This window comes from Lathamus discolor, chromosome 6, assembly GCF_037157495.1.
Source record: "Lathamus discolor isolate bLatDis1 chromosome 6, bLatDis1.hap1, whole genome shotgun sequence".
Lineage (NCBI taxonomy): Eukaryota > Metazoa > Chordata > Aves > Psittaciformes > Psittacidae > Lathamus > Lathamus discolor.
The window spans coordinates 52,720,062-52,742,705 of NC_088889.1; the positions used below are offsets into that span (position 1 = coordinate 52,720,062).

At 41.4% G+C, this 22,644-nt stretch overlaps 1 protein-coding gene across 8 annotated transcripts in view; it reads left to right on the top strand.

Moving 5' to 3' along the window:
* Positions 1-22,644, top strand: part of BRSK2 (BR serine/threonine kinase 2) — a 321,762-nt gene that overhangs the window by 293,028 nt on the left and 6,090 nt on the right. For 4 of the 8 annotated variants that reach the window (XM_065682712.1, XM_065682707.1, XM_065682708.1 and 1 more), the window contains 5 exons: positions 483-531; positions 4,972-5,095; positions 7,045-7,225; positions 7,908-7,997; positions 16,387-16,434. In XM_065682712.1, the coding sequence (XP_065538784.1) occupies positions 483-531; positions 4,972-5,095; positions 7,045-7,225; positions 7,908-7,997; positions 16,387-16,434 (492 nt within the window). Of the gene's footprint in view, positions 1-482; positions 532-4,971; positions 5,096-7,044; positions 7,226-7,907; positions 7,998-9,481; positions 10,909-16,386; positions 16,435-17,356; positions 17,400-22,644 lie in introns of those variants that run through there. The other 4 variants (XM_065682709.1, XM_065682711.1, XM_065682713.1 and 1 more) reach the window with 3 other exon arrangements.

A 22,644-nucleotide genomic window follows, 5' to 3' on the forward strand; every position in this document is an offset into this window, starting at 1 on the left:
TATCCCGACACCCTGTGGTTTTTTACAGCGTACTGGAATGTGATCCCCTGGGAAAGGAGGATTACAGCCATGAAAAGCTGAATTTGAACTGTCGTGGTCAGGGACATTGTTTCTGAAATGGCCAGAGAACTGCAGAGAATTGCAGCAGTGTCTGAGCTGCATCCAGCTAGGTTTTGAAGCAATTGTAAAGAGATCAGATTGGCATGGTGTTTCGGTCTAAACCAGAAACCATTGAAGCCAGTGCAGAATTACATAATGATGTAAGGAAGGGTACAGTGAGCCTTGAAAGGCAGCTCTTGATTAGATAGTGACCCAAAGACATATGACCACTGTCTGAATGTCTGAACTAGTCTGCAGAGGTGGTAGGCAAAAGCAAGAGGGTGTAATGTCAGAATTGTTTCATTGGTATACAAGCAGAAAATTGAAGGTGTACTGAATCATCCATTTCTTTTCTCCTTCCCTCTCTTTGGCTGTGCGTGCAGTACCTACACCAGAGGAGATGTCTAATTTAACCCCGGAATCATCCCCAGAGTAAGTACTTTGCCATTACACTACTTTCTTTCTACCAAATACCAATGTCATTTGCTTGCCTGAATGTCATAGGGTGACATATTTCTGTTGTGGATCAGTGTCTGACTGTAGTCTGTTGTCCTGTGAGAGTGATAGAGATGTGAAATTGTTCTTCTGCCAAGGACCCAGGATAAGATCCGTACCTCAGTGGGGTCAACATTTGATGACACGATCTCCCAGTAATTACCTCATAGCTTGCTGAATTTACTAGATACGTAATGTTCTTTCTCTCTTCTTTCATTTGGTTGTCAAGCAGATCACTCTTGAGGAGTGGAGAGGTTAATCAGTGGTTTATACTGGCACTAACTATACAGTAAAAGGTCTTCCTGTTAGTACAGGAGGCTTTGCATCCTTCAGGATAACATGCAGAAGCCTCTGCTAAGATAATTCAGAGGAATCTTTGGCTGTGATAGTAAATGCAGTGTTAATTCTAGGCAGCAGCACTGGGACATGCAGAAGCTGTTTCATATTCACCAGACTCATTCCTAAAAGTCAGCGTGCATTTCAACCATTTCATTGCACAAATGTGCGTCACTGCATAGCAGGTTTGGAAGTCCCTGCCAGAGAGTGCTGCTCCAAACACTTCCTAATACATGCAACAGATGCCAAATTATTCCTTTTTATTTTCACAGCTTGTGTTTGTACACCCAGTGCCCATACACTTACCCAGCCAACCAAGGCAATTCGGCCTTTTGTTAAAATACCCGTGTGAAATATTCATGAGTTGTAGATGGAAATTTCGGGCCCAAAATTTTACAATTGCCGACAATGGCACTGCCTTAAGAATTTCCCCCAGACCTGGCATTTATCCGGTATAAGATAGGCACTCTTATGCTGCATATCTAATGCTGCAGAATAGAGAGGGATAAAGACTTGAGGAGAGGGAGAAGTAGGGAATAGTAAATGTTAGTAAAAGAAATCACTGATGGAAAATGCAATAAATTGTATTTTCAACGCTTTGGAGCATTTACCAATAGAAATGCATGAGTGAATTTCATAAAATTAATGCATCTTTATCAAAGAAATATATGATACTCTCATCTCAGATGTTCTTAAGGCCATTAAAGCAGAAAACCTTCAGAATTAAATTTCTCCTCTTCACGCATGTATGTTGGTGGAAGATTTTCTGTTAATTTATTGCCTTTTCTGCTTCCCACTCACTCTTTAAAAGCTGGTATAGAGAAGCAGTGCCTGTCATTTGAGGCAGTTTGGATGCAAGTCAAAGCCTAAGGCCTTTTTTTTCTCTTTCTGTATAATTGCCAAATTAATGAGTTCAGTTGGGCTGCACCCTGCAGTAAACATAATAAAAGTCATAAAAAATAATGAACTGGATTATATTTTAACGATAGATGTCTTGTTGCTCAGTGCCCACTTCCACATGCCTTATTTTTAATAGTACTTCCTTTCTTTCTGTAAGAAATAAGATATCCTTATCAAGAGCCATATTGACCTCATGGGTTAAGCGATAAATAAGGTCCTTGCTCTGGTACAGCAATGGCTGCCATTCATTTAACAAACCTGAAGATTAGGTAATACACTTTGACATGTCTGAGTAATACTATTCTTTCTCATGTGAGAAAGTCCTAGAAAATATGTTAGGGATGCCCTTTAAAGAGACATAGATCCAGCTGCTTTAAACCTGCAAAGCTCCATTTGCTTGAGTAGAAATACTGTTATTCATGCCAAGCAGGTAAACCTCTGGAGGTTACAGATTCATGCATTTGTTAATTTTAAGTACATTTTGTACTACTTACAACCTGATCTTGTGAGATGCTAAAGCATCTCATTCCAGGTGCTGAAGATCCTGGATTTATACACATTTTAACCCAAGTTAGCAGCAGTTAACACCTTCTAAGAGAAGAGAAAGCTTTATTGTGTTGTTTTACTCCAAAACTGCCTCCTCTTCTTCAGTTGTGCTTATACACCTGTTACCCAGGTGTATAAACACAGCTAGTTTTGCTGATTATGGGGAGAAAAGCCAGTGCATGTGTGCTATGTCTTGATTCTATTCATTCCAGAAACAGGAGAGGCCACCGGCAAAATTATTTTGTGAATTCCAGTGATTTACAAGTTGGAGCATAGCCCAGGCTATCGGTGAATCTTCCAGAGTCAGTATTACTGGTGATAACCTTGCCAAAGAAAAGAGCCCAGCTGGACTCTGGAGACTCCAGACCAAGTTTCCAAGCGCTGAATGAGAGAACCCCCCCATCTTCTGGAGCCCTTTTAACCTGTGCTTTTTAAGAGACCTATAAATGAAGGGCCATTAATGAAAATACAAAAATGAAAAGCCGTATTTTAACATAGCAGACCTGCAATTAAATATGCCCACTTTTTTCAGGCCCAGCTTCCATATGTGGCATACGCTGGGCCCCTGGAGTCCTTATAGCCAGTCCTGGATCAGATTATGATACATACAAGCCTAAAACAACCAGCCGGTTTAGATGGATAACCAGGTGCTAATTCACTAATGAGCATAGACCCTTTAATGCAGGGAGCTATTGCCCCAGCTCTCCAGAGGCTTGCAGAGTTGTTGTGGTGCATGTGAGACACATGAGCTAATTAGTATGTAATTTCCTTTCACACTCTAACCCTGGCTCCTTAACGACCCATTTAAATGAGAGGCCCTTTCTCTTTACTGCTCCCTATGCTAATCTCTGGCTCACTGGCTTGGTTACAGCTGCCTATGAATATTTTAGGGAGTGACAGTTTTCCAGCCCACTTTAATTGAGTGGGGGGCACTGGTTTACCAAATTGCAAGTGACTCTTTCTGTACTCTTATTTTTGGTTGCCCACAGTAAGTAGAAGCAAATGATTATTTACTCAGCTGAGTGGTTTTCCAGTTGTGGTCTTTCTGCTGTGTGCATGAAATGGGCAGTGAGACGACAGTTGTGTGATTCATGGAGCATTCTGGAACTGGGGATGAGTGCAAATTGTTGGATGCTGCTGAGGTCAAGCTTTGTTCTTTATCCGCAGGGTCTAGACTTCAAATTAGTTTCCTAGTTTGTTCCTCTCTCTCCTAGTCTCTGCCCTTCCTCATTCTGCATCAGTCTGAGTCTTTACTGCAGAAAGTGAATCTACTAATAACTCTCTCCAGCTGTTTATTGCTGTGCTGGAAAGCTGATGTATACTAATCTTTTTGCAGATGGCTCTTCTTGTCTGGAGAAGTTGTCTCCTTCCACTGAGTGGTGGATGTCCGCCAAAACAAATAAAAGCCTGTTGCTTGCCATACTGCAAACTGGACTTGTCATGGCATTATAAAGTATCCTGTGGAGGAAAAAACCTGCAGTCTCGTAGTGGCAGGTTTTATAATTTCTGACATTTTCACACTAAATTATTCCCTACGAGAATATGGCTGATTACAGTGGAATTTTCCCTGGGTTTAGGTTGGTCCAGCAATTCTTTGACTGTATCTCATGGCTGACAGCAACTTTTCTCTGCTCAAAACCACATCTGTCAGAGTTTCTACCTTAAAGTTCTGGGTAGTGCCCCCCAATAACATTCACGTCCCTTCATTTTTCCATTAGCCTATTTAACTTAAAAGGGAATGTCAACAAAGGGCATTGAGATGGTGAAACAAGAAGCAAAATCAAACATTTGCTGATATGATCAGTGTGAAAAAAACCAGCAATTTCATTTTATGATGAAACCTCCATCTGATGCTGAAAGGAACTGCAAAGTTGGGCTGCTGTCAGCGGAAAGCCTGAACTGTATTTTGCATGGTCTTAATATCTTCTCTCTTAGTACTGAAAATTCATTCCTTTGAAGGGTGGCCAGAATTCACTCATGATATAAACACCCTGAGTGGGACTAATGAATGGGACAGCCTTTGTCTGCCCTCTGCATAGGAATGGATTTCACTCACTGACAGATTGGAGGTCCACTGAAATCTACAGCTTTCTTTAAAAAGAAATCCTGTGATTGCACTATCAGCCCAATACGACACCTTCAGAAAATGGACTTTTCAAGTCCTAGAACACAAGAGGGGTTGAAATTGGGTGGGAAGGAACTTAAACCCCTGTTACCAGCATCCACATACTGCACCAGAAATTAAGAGATCCCTGCAGGCAAACCAGAAATGTGTCCCTGGCTTATGTGCACTTTATATATGCAGTATTAATATTGGCTCAATCAAAAGGGTTACCATTGCTCCTGACTTGTCATTGTTGGGGACACACACTGCCAGGCTAACACTATGTAGTCTTATCATTTTAAGAGTTTTCACTAAGTGAAATGTTCTAGATGTTCTCTGAGGCTGTTTCCCACTTGCTGGTAGTAATAGTATCGCATCTGGAGCATTATCAAAACTTCCTTGTGGGTTTTTTTAATATTTTTTTTCTAGCTGGGGTATGTGAGAAATAGTGCTTAATATTCTAAACCATCTATTTCTTTTCATCACGTCAGACTTGCCAAAAAATCCTGGTTCGGTAACTTCATCAACTTGGAGAAAGAAGAACAGATTTTTGTGGTCATTAAGGACAAACCGCTAAGCTCCATTAAGGCTGATATTGTCCACGCTTTCCTCTCGGTAAGTCACCCCAGCTGCCTCTTCAAGGCATTGCTCACTGGTCAGTTCTAAGACTCCTTGTGCCATATGTTACTGGGCAGGGTCTCTGCTGCTTCAAGTGCATACTCTGTGGACTTAATTTACATGGCCTGTTTATTCAGACCTCTACTGGACTCTGTCTGAATTTCTAATAGATAATACTCTCCAAAATAAGAAAAGGTTTCAGCCTTCTTGGCAGCATCTCCAGGTTACCAGTGCTTGGAATATCACTGCAGTTAGAGCACACAGCTGGTGCAGTATCAAGACAGTAATTTACTGCTTTGTCAAAGTAACCAGTCTGTCTGGGCAACAAACTGGATCTCCTCAGCTGATTATGTCCTTCACCACTTCAGTCAGATAAAAATCCTGTCTCACATCTGCATTTGTTACTTTAAATCTCCTCTTCCATGCTACATGGCAGAAAGGAGGGTAATTTCCTCTGATGGCCAGTGTATCAGTTGTTGCAGATGTGATGTATTTACAATCTAGGAAAGCAGAGGGAAATTGTAATTTTTTTCCTTTATAAGTCTTTATTTTCACTATCTAGAAGTACCAATGAAGAAAAAGTCAGCCCAGTAAAGTTTGAGAGATTTTTCAATTCAAGGTAGTTAATAACATAAGTTTTTTTCAATACAGTGAAGAGGAGACTTAATTTCTTCTATCATTTGTTGAATTTATATTGTTTTCCACAAATTACTGCACTTCTTTTTAGTCTCTATGAAGCTGCAATTAATTTCTTCCCAAAAAAACCCATAATCCTTTTAACCGTACAGGTGTACACAGAGCAAGTGCAGTACATTAGCATGCATCAGACACTGGTATCCATCTCAGGGTGATTTCAAGCATCCATGTTACTGTATCAGTTTCATGCATTTAGCTGTTTATACTCTTCTGGGTTTATATTGCAGTGTAGTGCATTACTGTGTATATTGGTGATCCTCTGCATACCCCACGTGTGGCTTGAAATATGATGTAGTGATGTGTGCAAACTCTATGAATCATCTCTTATAACCAACTTCAAAGTTAAATGCATTGTTACAGCCTGCTAAGTAAGTCATTAAGGTCAGCTTCTCAGACAGCACACCTTCATTTTCCCTCCTAGAAGGCCAGATTTCCAAGTGATTTGTGTTTGTTGGGTTGTTTTTTTTAAATCTGGTCCTTTATAAAGCAAGAAATAGAATGTGACTATGTTAAATTTTGTCAGCAGCTATAAATGATAACTGTTTGACAACTAGGCAGATTCGTGAAATTCTACCACGGGTCCGAAAATACAGATATTGAATGATACCAGAAAGTGTCTCCTAGTTCTTTTACATACTGATAGGAGTTGTGGTTTGGGTAAGTTATTTTCAGGCATGCTTTCCTTGGGGATATCCCAGGCTCTTGACTAAGTGTCTGCTCCATGTCCTGATGTCTATTTGATATCATAGAAACATCAGCTGAGGTTGCAAAGGACTTAAGAAGGTCTCCTGCTCAAAACAGAGTCAACTCTGAGATCAGACCAGGCATTTTTTTTTTTTTATTACTCAGGTGTTTTTTTTATTTCCAGTGTTATATCCTACTGACTTTTCTGCCCTCTCCCTTAATACCAGTTTTTACTCAGCAAAAGGCATTTCTCAAAACTGATAGACAAGTAGGATAAGACTGAGTATATAAAGTTGTGTGATGTGTATATTTATAAGCATGCTGGGTATGCCACCAATATTCAACCTTTAAATTTAGGTCAGTCCGGTAAGGAGCAGGGCATTCTTCTGCGGTGCCAAGCAACCTACACTCTTACTTATTTCACAAGAACACTCTGTACATTATAAATTCAAGTCCAGAAGCAAAATAGCAAATCTTAGTTACTCTCTGTTGCTCTAAATTGAATTTTTCCATTTTGTTCCCTTTGTGCTCTGGTTCTACTGTTTCCTTCTACCAACCTGTTTCAGATTCCAAGCCTCAGTCACAGTGTCATCTCACAGACAAGTTTCCGTGCAGAATATAAGTCCACAGGAGGTCCTGCCGTCTTCCAGAAGCCAGTGAAGTTCCAGGTGGACATAACATACACAGAAGGGGGAGAGGCACAGAAGGAGAATGGGATCTATTCTGTCACTTTCACACTCTTATCAGGTAACCACAGCAAAGTTCTAAAATGGATGCATGCTGGCTTTGTCCTTGCTGATATAGACACCTGCAGAGACCTCTGCCAGGGGAAAGAATATAACTGTCTTGATCTTAGGAGAAAATTCAGACAGGGGCAAGGAGGTCATCAGGAACAAAAATTATGTTGGTAGTGATGGAAATGCTGGGAGGGGAAGAGATTTCCAAAGAGGTGAAATTGCCACCACCAGGATTAGTGATAAAATGGATCTGAAGTATCTCCCTGTACTGTCTCTTTGGTTTACTCTGTCTGAATGTTTCAGTTGGCCACTGTGAGGCCTCTGGTTTCTCCTTCTGACAGAAACATGCAATCACCTTTTTCTTCTGGATGGTCACACACCCCCCACAGGGGTTAAAACCAACCAAAGGGTCAAAAACAAGCAGACCCACTTTTTCTGTCTTTACAAAAGGAGCTGAGAAGCCATCCTTCCTCCTGTTAAGTCCAGCACACCACAGTCCTCTTACTGATGTGGGGACTGCATAATAGTTCTCAATACCATGCTTTTGACTGAAGGACAGATACACTGTCAGTACACTCTTGGGGACAAGACTGAAGGGAAGATGCTTGTGATCCTTCCCCTCCAGCCTAGGTTGTATGAGGATTCAGCTCCCACTCCTTTCACAGCCATTCGTGCCTCTTCTCTCCTCACAGGTCCAAGCCGTCGTTTTAAGAGGGTAGTAGAAACCATTCAGGCACAGTTGTTAAGCACACATGACCAGCCTTCAGTGCAGCAGTTATCAGGTAAGTAATTTCTACTGTTGAGCACCTTGCTTCAGCAGGGACAGGAAGGTAAAATGCCTCTCAGTAACAGGAGGCTGAGGGAGGCAATCCCTCTGATTACAGCAAGGAACAAGCTCCTTTCAGACAGAGCAGTAACTCCCCACACCCATCCTACCCCTCCCTCTCTCATTCCCACTCCAATGCTCCCAGCACATTCCCCAAACAGCTTTTGCCCTCCTCCCGCCCAAAGAGCCATTTGCCCACTTCTCCATTAAAAGCTGCATCATCAATAGATTTTCCAGATTTTCTCCAGCTCTAAAATCTCCCAGAACAGGGACATGCTCTAGAAGATACCTGATTTTCAAACCCTTCAGGCATGCTTTAGAAAATCCAACTTCAGAGGGTCCTAGAACAAAGTTGAGAGCTACTTCTAACTTTGTAATATGCTCAGAAGTTCCCAGTAGTGTGATCAAATTCTTGGCCCAGTATTGTGGTAGCACAAATCGTATACTAAGGTCCTGCAGAAGCTATATTTTATCTGTTTTTAAACTAAATTTCAGTTCCTCGTGGTGGTAAAGAAAGTCTTACATGTGTGACCCTGTGAAATGACATCAATCTGAATATGCAGGCAGCCTGAATTGATAATAGAGAAACTGGTCTCATCCCACCATTATGTAGCAAGTGTTCACTCTGAACACTAGTGGTAACACACACACAAAAAAATGCCAGTGTAACTCTTCTGTCCTTTAGAAGGACAGAACAAAGAAGAAGGTGAACATTGAAAACCTAAAGAAGCTTAGCTATTGGTAGTGCTTCAAGGAAGGAAAAATGAGGAAAAGCAGGAAGATACAGGAAAGAAACAGGAGCAAGGCAGAGAGCAGAAGCTGCAGGAAGACAAAGGCCGGAGGAGTGGGAAGAATTTGCCCATTATATGATGATGAAAAGCTAGTAACTAAATATTGTGCATAAGAGCCAAAATCTATGCTTACTCTTTGTGTAAACAAACCCAAGACAAAAGTGGGGGAATGAAGTTCGCATTGCATCCTGCAGTTAAATCCCAGATGTCCTTGGCTCACTATACATATGGGTTACATACTTCTGATCTAACAATGTGGCTTTAACAGCTGAAGATAAAGTAACTCCTTATTAAATGACAGAAAAGTATGCCCAGTTCAGGAAATACTACTTTCCACTTTGCTTTTGCCCTTCGGAACTGCCTGACCTTCTGTAGGCTGTACTGCAAAGGTGCTTAGCCCATGGGTTATTCTGTTAGGGAGCAGGAAAGGTGAGGTTACTAGAACTGTAGTTGATTCAGGATTTTGCTCTCTGGAATTCTGACATTAAATCAAACTCAAGGAAGAAGCCAGAATTTTCTGCCAGTCCTTCCTCTTGAGAAATGCTAGACCAAGAGGGGGTGAGGGGAATTAGATAGAAATGCATCTTTCAAGTCTACTTCATATTACCCCTGCTGCATGTGTGATGTTTGACCATTCCTTCTTTCTTAGGGAAAGAAGCGTACCCTTACTTTCTGGTGAGGAGAAGATTGTTAAAAAAGTAGACAACATGGTGATCTTTTAACTTTTTCACCCTAGTATGTGCTAGGTACTGAGACTCTAGGAAGACTTGGACCCTGTTGCACACTTGCACGTGAAGCAGAATGTCTCCCTAATAAAGTCTTGTTATAATAGGAATAAAAAAAAAACATTCCTGTGGCTGAGGCTCAGGGAGATGTGTAGGGCAAAGTATTCCATGAGAAATGTATCCAACTTACAGTTTCGCTCCAGTTCTGGAATGGAGAAATCATATTACAGACACAGAATCTCTTTACTGCCTAAAGCTACATGAGAGTATGATGTTCTAGCAGGGAACACCCAGCCTGATCTTTAGTGCCAGAGTGGAATGGAGAACTCCACATGGAGCAAAACCAAAATGAATGGTCTCTTGAAACTCCAAAAGAGAATTCCCTTGGTCAGGGAGTTATCCTGGCAAGACAGCTCATAAGAGACAGAGTGCCAAACTATCCTGTATCATAACACCTCGCCTGATCAGCAAGTCAACCTGAAAATTTTAGGCTGGGACAGAGTACAAGGAAAATCAAACAGGAAGGGGGGAAAAAAGGATTGTTACCAAGAAGAGACAACTTATGCATCAAAGTAGGGAGGCCCTCTGGTTCACATCCCCAGCTAGTGAGAGACAAAGGGGAAATAAAGGGATACAGGGATAGCAACAGTTCACATGCACCACCTTGCTTACCTGGGTGGCTGTGGTTGGGAAGATGTATGCATGAGATTCTTAGACATTGCCACAGGATTACTCAGCATTTCTCACTAGAAACAAGGCAAAGTCTTCTCTGGTTCTCTTCTTCTCCTATATCCCTAGCCATGAATGACTCATGGAATAGGAATTGTGGTGGTTGAACTCCTATTCAGGTTCATGGTTCAGGAATACTCTGTAGGCAGTCCACTGCTGCAACACAAGCAGGTCACAGTTCACTTTGACTCTCCTCCTCCGTGGTGCTGAGGATACTGCTGGCTCTGACCAGCAATACTGGCCCAGCACCAGAGATTTTTTTTCCTAGCTCATTGTGCACAGACATACCCTCTGTCTTCCCTTTTAGTTCAGGTGGGATGATGAAAACCATTTCAGGTGGGACATTACAGGTGGAATGATGAAAACCATCTGTGAAAGGTGCATGCATGTAAAATGACACCTGCAGAAAGGGAAGATGCAATGAACACAGTATAAAGCAGAACAGCAAGGCCTAATAAGTTTATGGCACTGCTAGTCATTCTCTCTCCTGCCCCTCTTTGATCTGTTATGCAACATGCCAGCCCACTAGGCCGGCTTGCCTGGGTTTCAGAATGCACTTTCCTCTTTCTCATTTCCTCCAGATCACAACAATGTTTGTAGATGTTGTGTTGCCCATGCATCTCTCTATGTGTGTGTATGTGAGCCTGATATGTACCTGATTTAGGCAGATGTGTTTCTGTGTCACACTTGAGCACCTTATAATCTCCCTTCCCTCGGATATCCCTCCATTCATTTCCATTTTTCTTTCCTAAGACTGCCTGTGCTTATTTCTTATGGCATGCTCTGAAGCAGGAAAATAGCTTCCCTCCATTACCCGAATAAGTGTGTAAATAAATGAGATCTATCCCAAAATGTAATACTTCTAAAATCCACTGTCCACTTGGCCAAATACACTGCAACTTATCAGCCTTATACCTTAATGTTTTGGAACATTAAATTCTTTGTGGTATAACTGCTGAGAGTCTACAGAATCATGACTGGCATAGAACAAGTAGATAGGGAGTGATTGGTTGATTTTTCTTCCCAATGAAAGAACTAGAGGCCATCATATATAAGTAGTGGAAAGCCATGTACCAAAAAGACATTGGAAGGCATATCTTCGTGTCATGTAAGACCTCTGGAACTCTTCACTGAAGCAGGTTCTGAATGTGAGGAGCTTGCAGATGCTCATCTTCCCCTGAGTACTTATTCACAGGGAGACTGTTCAACTCTCTGGAAGTGAAGTTTTCATGAGAATTGCTAAACAGAAACCACAGCAGGTTCAGGAGATCTCTGACCTGGAAGTGGTGAGCGAGTGAGGCAGTGCTCTGTATGCTTGGCCTACTGTTACACTCCTACATGTCTGTGTATGGCTGCTGATGGAGACACAGCACTGGATAGTTTTGGCCTTTGATCTGAACCAAAATAACTGCCCATGTGGTCTTGTTACTGGTATCACAAAATCCATTAAGCCCAGTGAGGCCATGAAAGGACAGTCCCTTTTGGACCAAGAGTGAGCATAGCTTTCTATGAGAACAGCTGGCCTTGTCTCTCATCTATGTATGGCCCCGTCCAGGAGCTTTATGCTTAGAAATCTCTACTTGGGTAGTCCCTGGGCAGGACTGCCCTTTGGTGGGATAAAAAGATCTCTGTCCATGAAGGAAAATATCTCAGATTTGTGCCTTTGTTTCAGCCCAATACTCTTCATTAAATCATAACCTGTTTTCCTCCAGTGCCTTTGCACAAAAGAGTATTAGAAACAGCTGGTGAATAGGGACATGCAAAAGCCACCTGTGATCATTCACAGGTTATCAGTTTTTATTTCCTTAGTATTTTCTTGCCTCTTTGGGATTTGGTTTTAAGTGTGGGGTGCTGCATATTCTTATATTTTTTCCAATTTTCCAATATTCTGGGCAATCAGCAACACTGAAATAGCCTTTATAACTTCTTCGTAATAGGTTTTCTGTTTAGTATATTTATTGGCTTCATGTCAGATATTAACCATTCGCATCTTAAGGTTCAGAGCATCTCAGTGGTACTGCTGGAAATGCCTTTCATTAGCAGAAACAAGTGTTTAGAGACCATATCCAGCTTCAAAATACAATTTGTATTTTGAAAAGTACAAATTCTTGCTCATTGTACACATCTTTTCTATATGCACCGAAGCTCTCTTACTGCGCTGGTGTACATCTCAAAAAGCAAAACACGTTCACATGACTCAAAAAACTTCCTAGACTATTGATCTGTGAATTTGGGGTGTTCATCTTCATGGTTTACAAGAGCCATGGGTTGCTACAAAAATTAGCAAGAAACTTAGAGTTCCTAAATGTGCAAATGATTTTACCATCAAGACAGAAAAGGGAGTAAGGAGCAAATGAAGTGTTTTGCAAGGTAAACTTTCTGCTGCAGACTCAAAACAGGCTATGCAAAGGCCTGCTCATAATTAGACCACAAAGCAGTTTATCCAGGGCTCATCCAGGTCCCAGCTTTATCTTATTTCCTGCAATCTTGTGCAATCCTTTATGTCTTACTGTTTTTGTAGTACCTGGGGCAATTACTCCATCTTGCTATTATGGCTCCCACTTACAAATGTACCGTGTAATGCCTGGTTGGATTTGCAGAGCACTGGGTTTTTGCTAAACAGCTTTAGCGTTATTACTGAACAGACTTCATTAAAATTAACTGAGTAGTCCTGAAATAAAGCATGTAGAAAAACAGTCCAAGCTCTCCAGAGTTTTGATAGGAGAACAGTGAATTTTGATAAGCACCCAAACACTGGGGCATTCCAATCTGAATGACAACTGCCTTGGACCAAAGGAATTGGTGGGTCCCTTGACATCATCTCCCTCAATGGAAATGTTTACTGGGGACTATGAGCATCTGGCAGGAGATGCTCAGTACTTTCTGGTATCTAGCCCTGGATTTGGAGATCTCACAAGAGCAGCTGTTCAAGCGAGATTTCTTAGGCTGGGACAAGTCTTAGTCTCAGAGATGTCATAAGCATCACAAGCCAGGTAGCTTGATTGTGAAATTTGTGTAGGATAGAAACAGAGAAATTACAGAAAAAAGAAAACCAGGAAAGAAAATTCAGCAGAACACTAATTTTTAAATGGATTCAGGTTGTTTGGCCTTTTGAAGGAAGGTCTTATTTTAACCAAAGGATTTGCCATCTGTTAATGAACTGAACTGGGAGTCATTGGTCAAATCCAAAGCATGACTGCAAGCAATCTCTAAGAAATAAGGAACTGCCTTATCATCAGAAGGACTGAGATCTGACACTGCCACTATGCTTTAATTAAAAAATTAAACAGAATACATTAAAAATGCAGTTACATGACCCATCAATGCTTCTCCGACAGCTAGAAGCCTTTGGACCCTGGCTTTGTTCACCTCATGTAATACCTGGATCCCACAGTCACTGGGTTATGGTTTATTATCTGGGAGCAGATGCTGGCTGCCAAGAATCTAAGGATTTCTAATTAGGGTGAAAATTCTACTTCAAAATGATGAAATATTTTATCGTACAGAGTATTTACTAAAGCAGATGTTACAATATGATAGAAATGAAAGCAGTGCTAAAGTAATTATAGCAGAGAAGCTGAAGGCATATTAATTCTGGTAGTCTTTCAAGCGATGCGATATGAGCTACTGTTTCTGGTGTGCTCATGTCTGATTTGCCTTAGGAACAGGGGGAAAACAACCTGATCATGTCTTGGAAAGACACTAAAAAATAAAATCCTGTACAGTTTCTGGGACTGGACATGGCCATATAGAGAATGCCAATTATAGTTATGCATGAAAGTTTTAAGAAAGACATATAAGAAGGTTTTTTTAGTCTTCCTTTGATATTTTCCATGGTCATGTATTTCGAAAAAGGGCTTGAGTTTTTTCCTATCCATCTAAGCCAATTCTATAACCTGTAAATTTAGGTATTTAGCAACAAAATAGGGTACAGAGCCCAAGACATTATGCTGCCAAAAAGCTTGTGTTACAATCCTTTTTCCTGTTGTAGATCTGTCATTTTGTATTCTGATCATACAATTAATGTATGTCGACTTATTGAGCTGAAATACTAAGAAGAGCTATGCTGACTGCAAGTGACTTAGAAAAAAGACAGTGTTCGGGAATATTAACTTAAGGAAATGTGGCTATTTTTAATTTGTTAAAATTAACAAGGAAACAGAAACCAGTTTCAGGAGACTCCTAGCAAACTAGCCACAATGCTTACCTACATTTTCCAAATGCTACTTTTTTGTTTCCAGATGACTAGTTATGCTTGAGGGGAAGATTTCAGGTGTTGGAGGTGAGAGTCAGAAACAATCTTTCAGTCATATTTGAGACTTGCTTTTATGTGTTTTTTTCAAAGCATAAGTTCTGCTAATAATTGGGTGAATGCTTTGAGCTCTGCCACTACAGATCTGTATTACGCTGTGTAACAAGAAGTTTACTCAGAGGCTGACTGGAACCACAAAAATGCTTGAGACCACAAACTTCTCCAACTTATTAAAGAAAAATAATAATACAGACTTATGACTGTGACTTCTAGTCGTTGCCTCAATAGGCAGCTGTAGGCAATTCTTAAACCTTTTAGGCATCTTAAGGGATCAGTGTGTTTTGGGAGTGTAACCTGCCTTCACTCAGTCAGGCTAGCCGAAGAATTTCAAAGGCAGGTGGACTCCTGGCCTCCCTGACACCTCTGATACCTTGTCCACTTCTTGAATGCTCTCTTCTCCTTCACCTCCTTACTTTTTCCCCTTTTTCCTTCTCAGTCTTGTGCCTTTCTGAGAAATCTTCCATGGGTGTCATCTCCCATTGACCTCCACCTTCCTGTGGAGAGTATATAGCTGCTGCTTAGATGCTTTGACCAGTGTCACTGGACCGAGCACCTGCCCTTTCTACTCCATGCTTTCCTGGATGATCTGTGCAGCACACACATGGCTGCATCAGAAGACATACACATCCATGCTCTTCTAGCATGGGTTCAGCTTACAGAAGCATACCCAGCATACCCTTCCCCCTTTTTTGAAATTACTTTTCTCAGTATGTAAGTGAAGGGATACCACGAAATTATTCATCCCTCTGTCCTGTAGACTTTTCAGCAGATAGGGAGTAGTTAGAGTTGACTTTCAGCATATGTGTGCATGTTTCCAGGAAGCCCATTTCTTGAAAACCCAAGTGTTCGGCAAAAGGCCAAGCAAGAGGACATCTGAGACTGAACTGAGTGCTTTAACTGCTAGCCACTTGCTCAGCAGTGAGTGCTCTGCATTTTCCAGCACTCGTGGATGCAATGACTTAGATCTCAAATGCAAGGGGATCCTGGCTGACAGCAGCAGATCTGGCTTGCTAGCAGGTTCCACATGAAAATATCCAGCTGGGCTGGTCCTTTCTGCTTTAAAGCTGGCATGTAGAGCTCCTTCTGCTTATTGCACCTGAGTAAGAAGCACTCAGCAGCTGTGGCAATGGGAGCTATACACAAAGTGGACAGGAATGTCTTAGGGCCAGATTCTGCCACCCCTACCAGAAGTAATTCAATAGTTCAATAGTTCAATTGCCTGCGAATAGTGGCATTGAAAGCACAAGGGGTAAGAGACTACAGGTGAATGAGAGGCAGAGTTATGTTCAGAACTTGGACATTATCCTTTGGGGTCTAAAAGATGGTTTTGAGCTGTGTAAGTAGCCTTCTCATTGCTTATGCAATAGCACAGTAGTGATTTCCTCCCTCTCTTGAGGTTTTTGATGTACATAAATCAGCTGGCTGAGCATTTCCTGGCTATTGCAGGCTAACTTGTAAAGCTGACCAAGTGAAACAGTATGTTCAGTGTATTTTAGTGCTAATGTGGCGTCAGAATATTTCCCACATCTCATAAATCCATACAGCTATAATAAAGAGATGAGTAGAAGCAGTGGTACTAAAGTAGTGTCCACACTTAGTCACAGAGCTAGGTTTGCACTGGCATACAGTGGGTGGCAGAATTTGTCTTGGGTTGCGTAAAGACCAAGATGTGTATATGTTTCCTGCTTCAGGTAATAATGTGCTAAGTTACTACTTTATGCACAGAGGTATGGAAACCTTTTTTTATGTTTTTCCCTCCCTCCCTCCTCTTTCCGTTCTATGATCCAGACACCACTAACTGTATGGAGTTGATGACTGGCAGACTTTCCAAATGTGGTAAGAACTTCCTTCCCTTCTGCCTTTTCTCCTTCCCCAGCCCCTGCTGAGCAACATAATAATGCGCCGTCCTGTCCCTTCCTCCTCCTCCCCATCCCTATCCCTGCTCTCCCATGCTCTCTTCAAGACTACCCACCCTGTAACAGCCCACTATGTCTTTCACTTAACCTGGTGGGCACAAGCATATACCCCTTAGTTCCTCCTCCTCCATGCACAGATGCACAGGCTCCACCGCCGCTTTCCACTTCATAGCACAAGTGTGTGGTGTTGCACTTGAGATTCCCTCCCTCCCTCTAACCTGGGACAGTGATTTTCTTTTTCTCCCTCACCCCCCCCCCCCTTATGTTTACTTGCTGCCTTTGATTCATGATTCTTCAGTCCTTTTTCTGCAGTGAAGCTGAATGCTGCCCTTGTAACTGCTGTCTCCCTTGGTTTCCTGCTCTTTATTGAGACAGGATTGCTATATTATTTAATTCTGGTTTGCATCCACTCCCTTCTTCCCCATATATCCTTGGGGTAAGACCCTTTTAAATCTTCCATAAGACACACTACATATATCTGTCAGGCACTTAGCTAGTGTAAATTGTCACAGTTGCAGCCTGGTCTTGGGGAAGGATGTTGTATCTCTAAGCTGGAACCTACTGCAGATTCAGAATTTTGCTAAGAATGAGAAAAAATACAGTTTTCTGCAAAACTTGCAGCTCAACTTGCTTGGGGTTCTGTGAATTTTGATTAACTTGTCCCTTGCCTTCCCTCCTCTCTATCCACACTTGGAATGTATTCTTTCTTTCATTACCTGTGCCCCTACTGACTCCTCCAAATACAGTAGTGGAAATACCCAAATACTTTAAGAGAGGGTTTTGTCTTATTACTTATATCTTGCACAGAAAGGTTCTGTACAAGAGAACTCTGTTCTCTTTAGATTTTCATTCTGGTACCTAGGTTGAATTCAGACATCTCTGTGAAAGGGGACACAAGCTGTTGAGGAAACAATAACTGCGATAGTACCGTTCTCCAGCTGGCCCGGCAGCTCCTGCATCATCTCTCTGTAAACTGAGGAAAGTTGTTCTGGAGTTGTTGTGGAGTCTGTAACAACAAAAGAAGGTTGTCACAGTGGAGATGCTATTAGGTTTAGCATATGTGACTGAGATAAAATTTGGCCTGTTTCCTGTGTTTCAGATGATCTCTTTCCCCTAAGTTGCAGTTTTGTTGGTGGGAGTTTCTCCTTTGCTCTGAAGGGAACTCATTCGATTTCTTGTTAGAGTTTTATGGGTTACACCATTTCGGATCTCCTCATGAAGACTCATTTAAGTTGTAGGCAGACCTCCAGCTTCACCCTGAAGGCATCAGACAGCAAATCCCTCTTCTCCCTTTGTTTCTTGCCTGGATCTGGCATTCACATCATATGAAAATACTGAAATGCTGATTCTTCTGATTGCTTGGAAGTTAATTGAGGTACACAGATAACCAGCCAGTACTCTGTGTTCTCTAGATAGAGAGCATTCTTGCTCACTCCCAGTTCAGGCAGTCCCTCCAGCTGTTACAGTGTCAGCATCAATCCAACAAGGGACAATGAGAACAAGCTGAAGGTCAGCAGGAAGACTATTTTGTGACAGCTACAGCACAGGCAGAACACATATATATACATATATGTATATGTATGGAGTTTAATGGCGCTGCTTTCTTTAAAACACATTCTTATTGATGTACTCACATACAACATGAGCAGTGGTGACTGCACCATGCTGAATTCCACCCTCCTACGGGAGTGAAAAGCTATTTCATGTGCAGGATACCTCACCCACAGTTTAGAGAGGGGAGTGAAAAGGAACGATGCATTTACCCTATTATTGGCAAACTGTCTTCTATGATTTTGAGAACAGGGTACCCTCAGTGAAGTTAACATATTGTTCACGTAGTAATAACAAATAGTGTAAGAAAAACTATACTATGTGGGGGTTTTAATCTCAGGGGGCCTTTTTTCAGAAGAGTTAACACTGGAGCAGGAAGAGCTAATCAGATGCTTTAACGCCTGGCTCAGCCGTGTGAAAGCCCCGGTGGGAATAAGGAATATCTTTTCACCCACTATAAACCATTGAGTATTGTAATTAACAGCGAGGCAAATTTATTTAGTCCCTTAAATGTTATCTCTTCTTCTGCAGTGGTCATCAATCTGAGAAGTATTTTGCATATAGCCACTGGCACTGAAAAACAAGTTAATGTTGAACAGCAGAGGTATGACATAGGAGCTGCTAATATCCAAATAATGTAGCAGCTCTGTAAACCCTACCTGTGCACACTAGAAAACTGCCAACTCTTATTATTTCACAACAGAAGAAAATAATTTGGCTCATACTAAAGCTGAAATGCACATTGGTGTGGAGTATTTGATTTTATCTTTCCAACAGTTTCAGCAGGGCAGTGGACATTTCTGTTGTCAGAAAAACTAAACTGATTTCTATCAAGTCTTTAATATCTGTTCATAAGATTAAATTTACCTTGTAAAAATTAAAACCTTTACATTTAAAATGCAGCTGTAACCTGAAAATTGCCTTCAGGAGTGATACCTTCTGACTTAGCAGATCTATTCTTTATGTATATTCAGAACCCAGTCAGTTTAGTGACAAATAAGCTTTACCTTTTTATGTACTGCAGTTAAGCCTTATAAAGTCAACACAGCTATAAAAGAACAAGCTGGATTCTGTTTCTTTTGAGGCTGGATGGAGAGAACTGTTTACTACTATCTAATCTGGTATTTATGTCTATCTCACTGAATAGGTTGTATAATTGACAATAAGATTCTAATAGGTTCTGCAGAGCCTTTACATAAAAAATCAGAAAATCAAGATAATACGCAAACTGGAAAGCCCTCCAGCTTCAACGACAAAGCTGGGAATTAGAAAGTATAATTGTAGATTGAGCTCATTCGATCTGGAGCCATTAATCTGGAGCTCTTCTGCAGCCACCTGAAGCCCATGGTGGCATTTCAGTAGTCCTTATTCAGACGAGTCTGTCTTTACAAAATTTAATGACTTCAAGTCCTTCAAATAGTGAGCTGCGAATCTCCCTGGGTGATTGACTCAGTAGTAAAGCTGGTGTATAGCCTCTGATAGCTCCCCTTCTCAGCCATCCCCAGTTTTTTGGAGTCCTTAGTAAGTACGTTTTGCCAAGGTGCTGGCTGCTGGCAGAAAGCTCTGAAAGACCTGCCTTATTCTTAATTTACCTCCTGAGAAAAACCAGGGAGCCTGTAAATTTTCCAGTCACCACACTGTACCTGTCTGGGCCTGAATTTTATTTCCAAGTAAGGCAATCTTTGCTTCTTGTTTTCCGTTCCTCCTGACACTCAGTTACATCAGTGGCACTTCAGGGAGCTGCGTGATGATAAGAAGAGGAACTATATATATATATATATATAACTGATGCAACTCCAGTCAAATCATGCTGTTGCATTAGGCACTGCACAAACACGTTCCTGCAAAGTCTTAGACTATAACCCTGCAGCAACAAGCTGGCCAGAAGACCTTGTGTTTATTCTCAAGTATCCTGTGTTGCAGCTTACAATTCAAAACCTTGATTCCTGACACCAGAGTTGAAAAACAAACTTTACAGATCCTTGTATGTATCAGTAGCTATCACCAAAGTGATCCGATTAAAGGAGAAGCACAGCAAATATGAAAAGATATGAAAACTGGCCTTTCGTATCTTTTCAATATATCTCACTTAAATCTCTTGCTTCCAGTATTTAGGAGGTGACATAGCTTCCTATTCAGAGCCATCTGACCTTGTCCCCCTGGCTAATCACCTTTTGTGCACACAGAGCAATTGTACTGCACTAAAGGCTTCTCTTCATAGCTCCTTGCAATCATAGTTTGATTCATACAAATGCAAGCCCATGTCAGTTGTACCCCAAGGTACTTAGAGACTTGGTGTTATTAGCAGCAACAAATACCTGGATTTTGTGTTTTGGAAGTGATCCTGAACCATATTGGCATTAATAAGAGTAGTCCTGCTCTCACAAAGTAGTTATTTGATGCAAGAGGAGGTTGGTGGTTTGCATTCATAAAATCAGAACTGATGGCAGAAACATGGAGAAAACAACCTGTGCTGCCCTCCCAGCTGAAAGGTTCTTCTCACCACTGTGACACTGTGATGTAGTCAGAATAATACTTTTTTTTAATAGAGTTTCTGAAAAACATGCTGGCTACTGGTCTGTCTGAGCATGGCTGATACTTCTGTCTAAATTGTGAGAGACAAAAAGAAGACCCACACGAAAGATGACATATTCAGTCCTAATGGGTAGATCATGATAAGTAAGATAAATCAGATTTTCCAAAGAGTTCAATACAGGTTTGCCAGCTATCCATTCTACTGGTATCCTTTGCTGTCTCAATGGAGGGCTGACTCCCCCCACACTATAGTCATATGTCTTCATTCAGGTGTTGTGTTGGGGTGACATTTCTTTTCCAATTTGTGACTCATGCACTGTAGAAGGTGGTAACAACAAAAATAGCAACTTGGCACTAAAGAAGAATCCAGATGTATTGAACTATTTGGTATATGTCAGATCCTGTTTTGACAGCTATGGCTAGATTTTTACTGTCCAATACAAGATCTTTTCTTCTTTCTCTGTAATAATACCTAACACAGAAAACACAGGCATCCCTCTCTTAGTTAGGATCACAGTACTTTATTTATGGCAGGCAGTGCGTAGGATACTTTATGTGAATATTTGCTTGCTGCACTAAGCTAAATTTGAGATGGCCTTCCTGGAAGATTAAATCACATTTTGAAGGGATTGATTCAGAGGAAATGAGGAGGCAACATTTTGCTAGCATATACAGGTTGTTTCTCTCCTTAAGAACTGGTCACAGAACTTGAAACCCGTAAGATCATATGTAAATATCGTATGTAAATATCCATCTGTCAGGAAAGGACAAAATCATATTATTAAGTGCCAATACATTTCTGACATATGTATAGACAAAAAAATTGAATGAAGCAGTAGAGGTCTCTAAGAGAATAGGTAGTAGCAATACTATCATATGCTGTGGCTTTATGAGCGTGGGTCGGCAGCTTCTCCTCTCAGCGTACACTTGTGCAGGCAGATCCTTGTAAAAGAACAGGCAAATAGAAAGAATTCTTGGGCTGAGTCCTTTACCAGCCAGTTTGATAGAACAGCATGAATCCAGAACAGAATCTGGCATCTATTCATCCCACAACTATCCTTGCCTGCTCTTTCAGTGCCACCAGCTGTCCAAACGAATGTATGATTCTCTCCTCTGTCATCATGTCTTCTTTTTTGAATGTTATGTGGTGGTGCTGGATTGGCCAGAGCTATTCATGAGTAGCAGACACATTTGTTTTCTGATTAATTACTTATCCCTTAGCTCTGCAGAAAGTAGCAGCAAGGAAATATGCCTCATCTATTCAGGTCTTTCCTGCCTCTGTTCACCATTCTCTGATTACCCAAGAGTTGTCTCAGTTATATTGTTTGTGACAGGAGAGGCTGAACTGGATGTCAGCTTCTCTCTGTGTGTATGAGAGGAGAGAGGGAAAATGTGCAAAGATAGAGGCAGAATGGCCATCTGGGTGCATCTGTCAAGTCACAAATATTGGGTCACCCTCCTGCAGAGGAGATGGAATGTTTTAGGGAGTATCCTTGAAAGCAAGGATAGGTTATGGAGCATTTGAATGTCAGGGTGGTCATTCAGATCTGCCCAGGTGTGTAGCAACTGAAAGTTCCCACTTTCTGCTGGCAGCACTTGTGCTAACAATGTGTTATAATCTGAGTAGTTCCTCCCACCAGTCTGTCTCCTCAAGTTCTTTCTTTCAGTTGGTATTTTTACTTGAAGAGTCTAAGGACTCTGGAAAATAATCTCTGCTGTTGCCTTTGGAAGTCACCTTTCCCAATTGCAATTCAGGTGTCCTGCTAAGAAACTGGAGTTGTTCTGTGGACTGTCTGTCTCCATTTTCTAGTCCTAAACTGAAATGGAATCAAAACAGCTGTCCCACTAGGTAACTAACTTGGGGGAGGAGAGGGAGAGGAATAAATGGGAAAACTTGTTCTAGTCCATTTGTTGTGATAATTTATAAATCCAGTAAAAGCCATATCCATGTCTCTTGAACTGCTTTCCTGACTTACTGTGTTTTAGACAAGTACCCATCTTGGGATTTCTGCAGTTTCTTCAGCTCACTTCAAGTGGTTTAGGA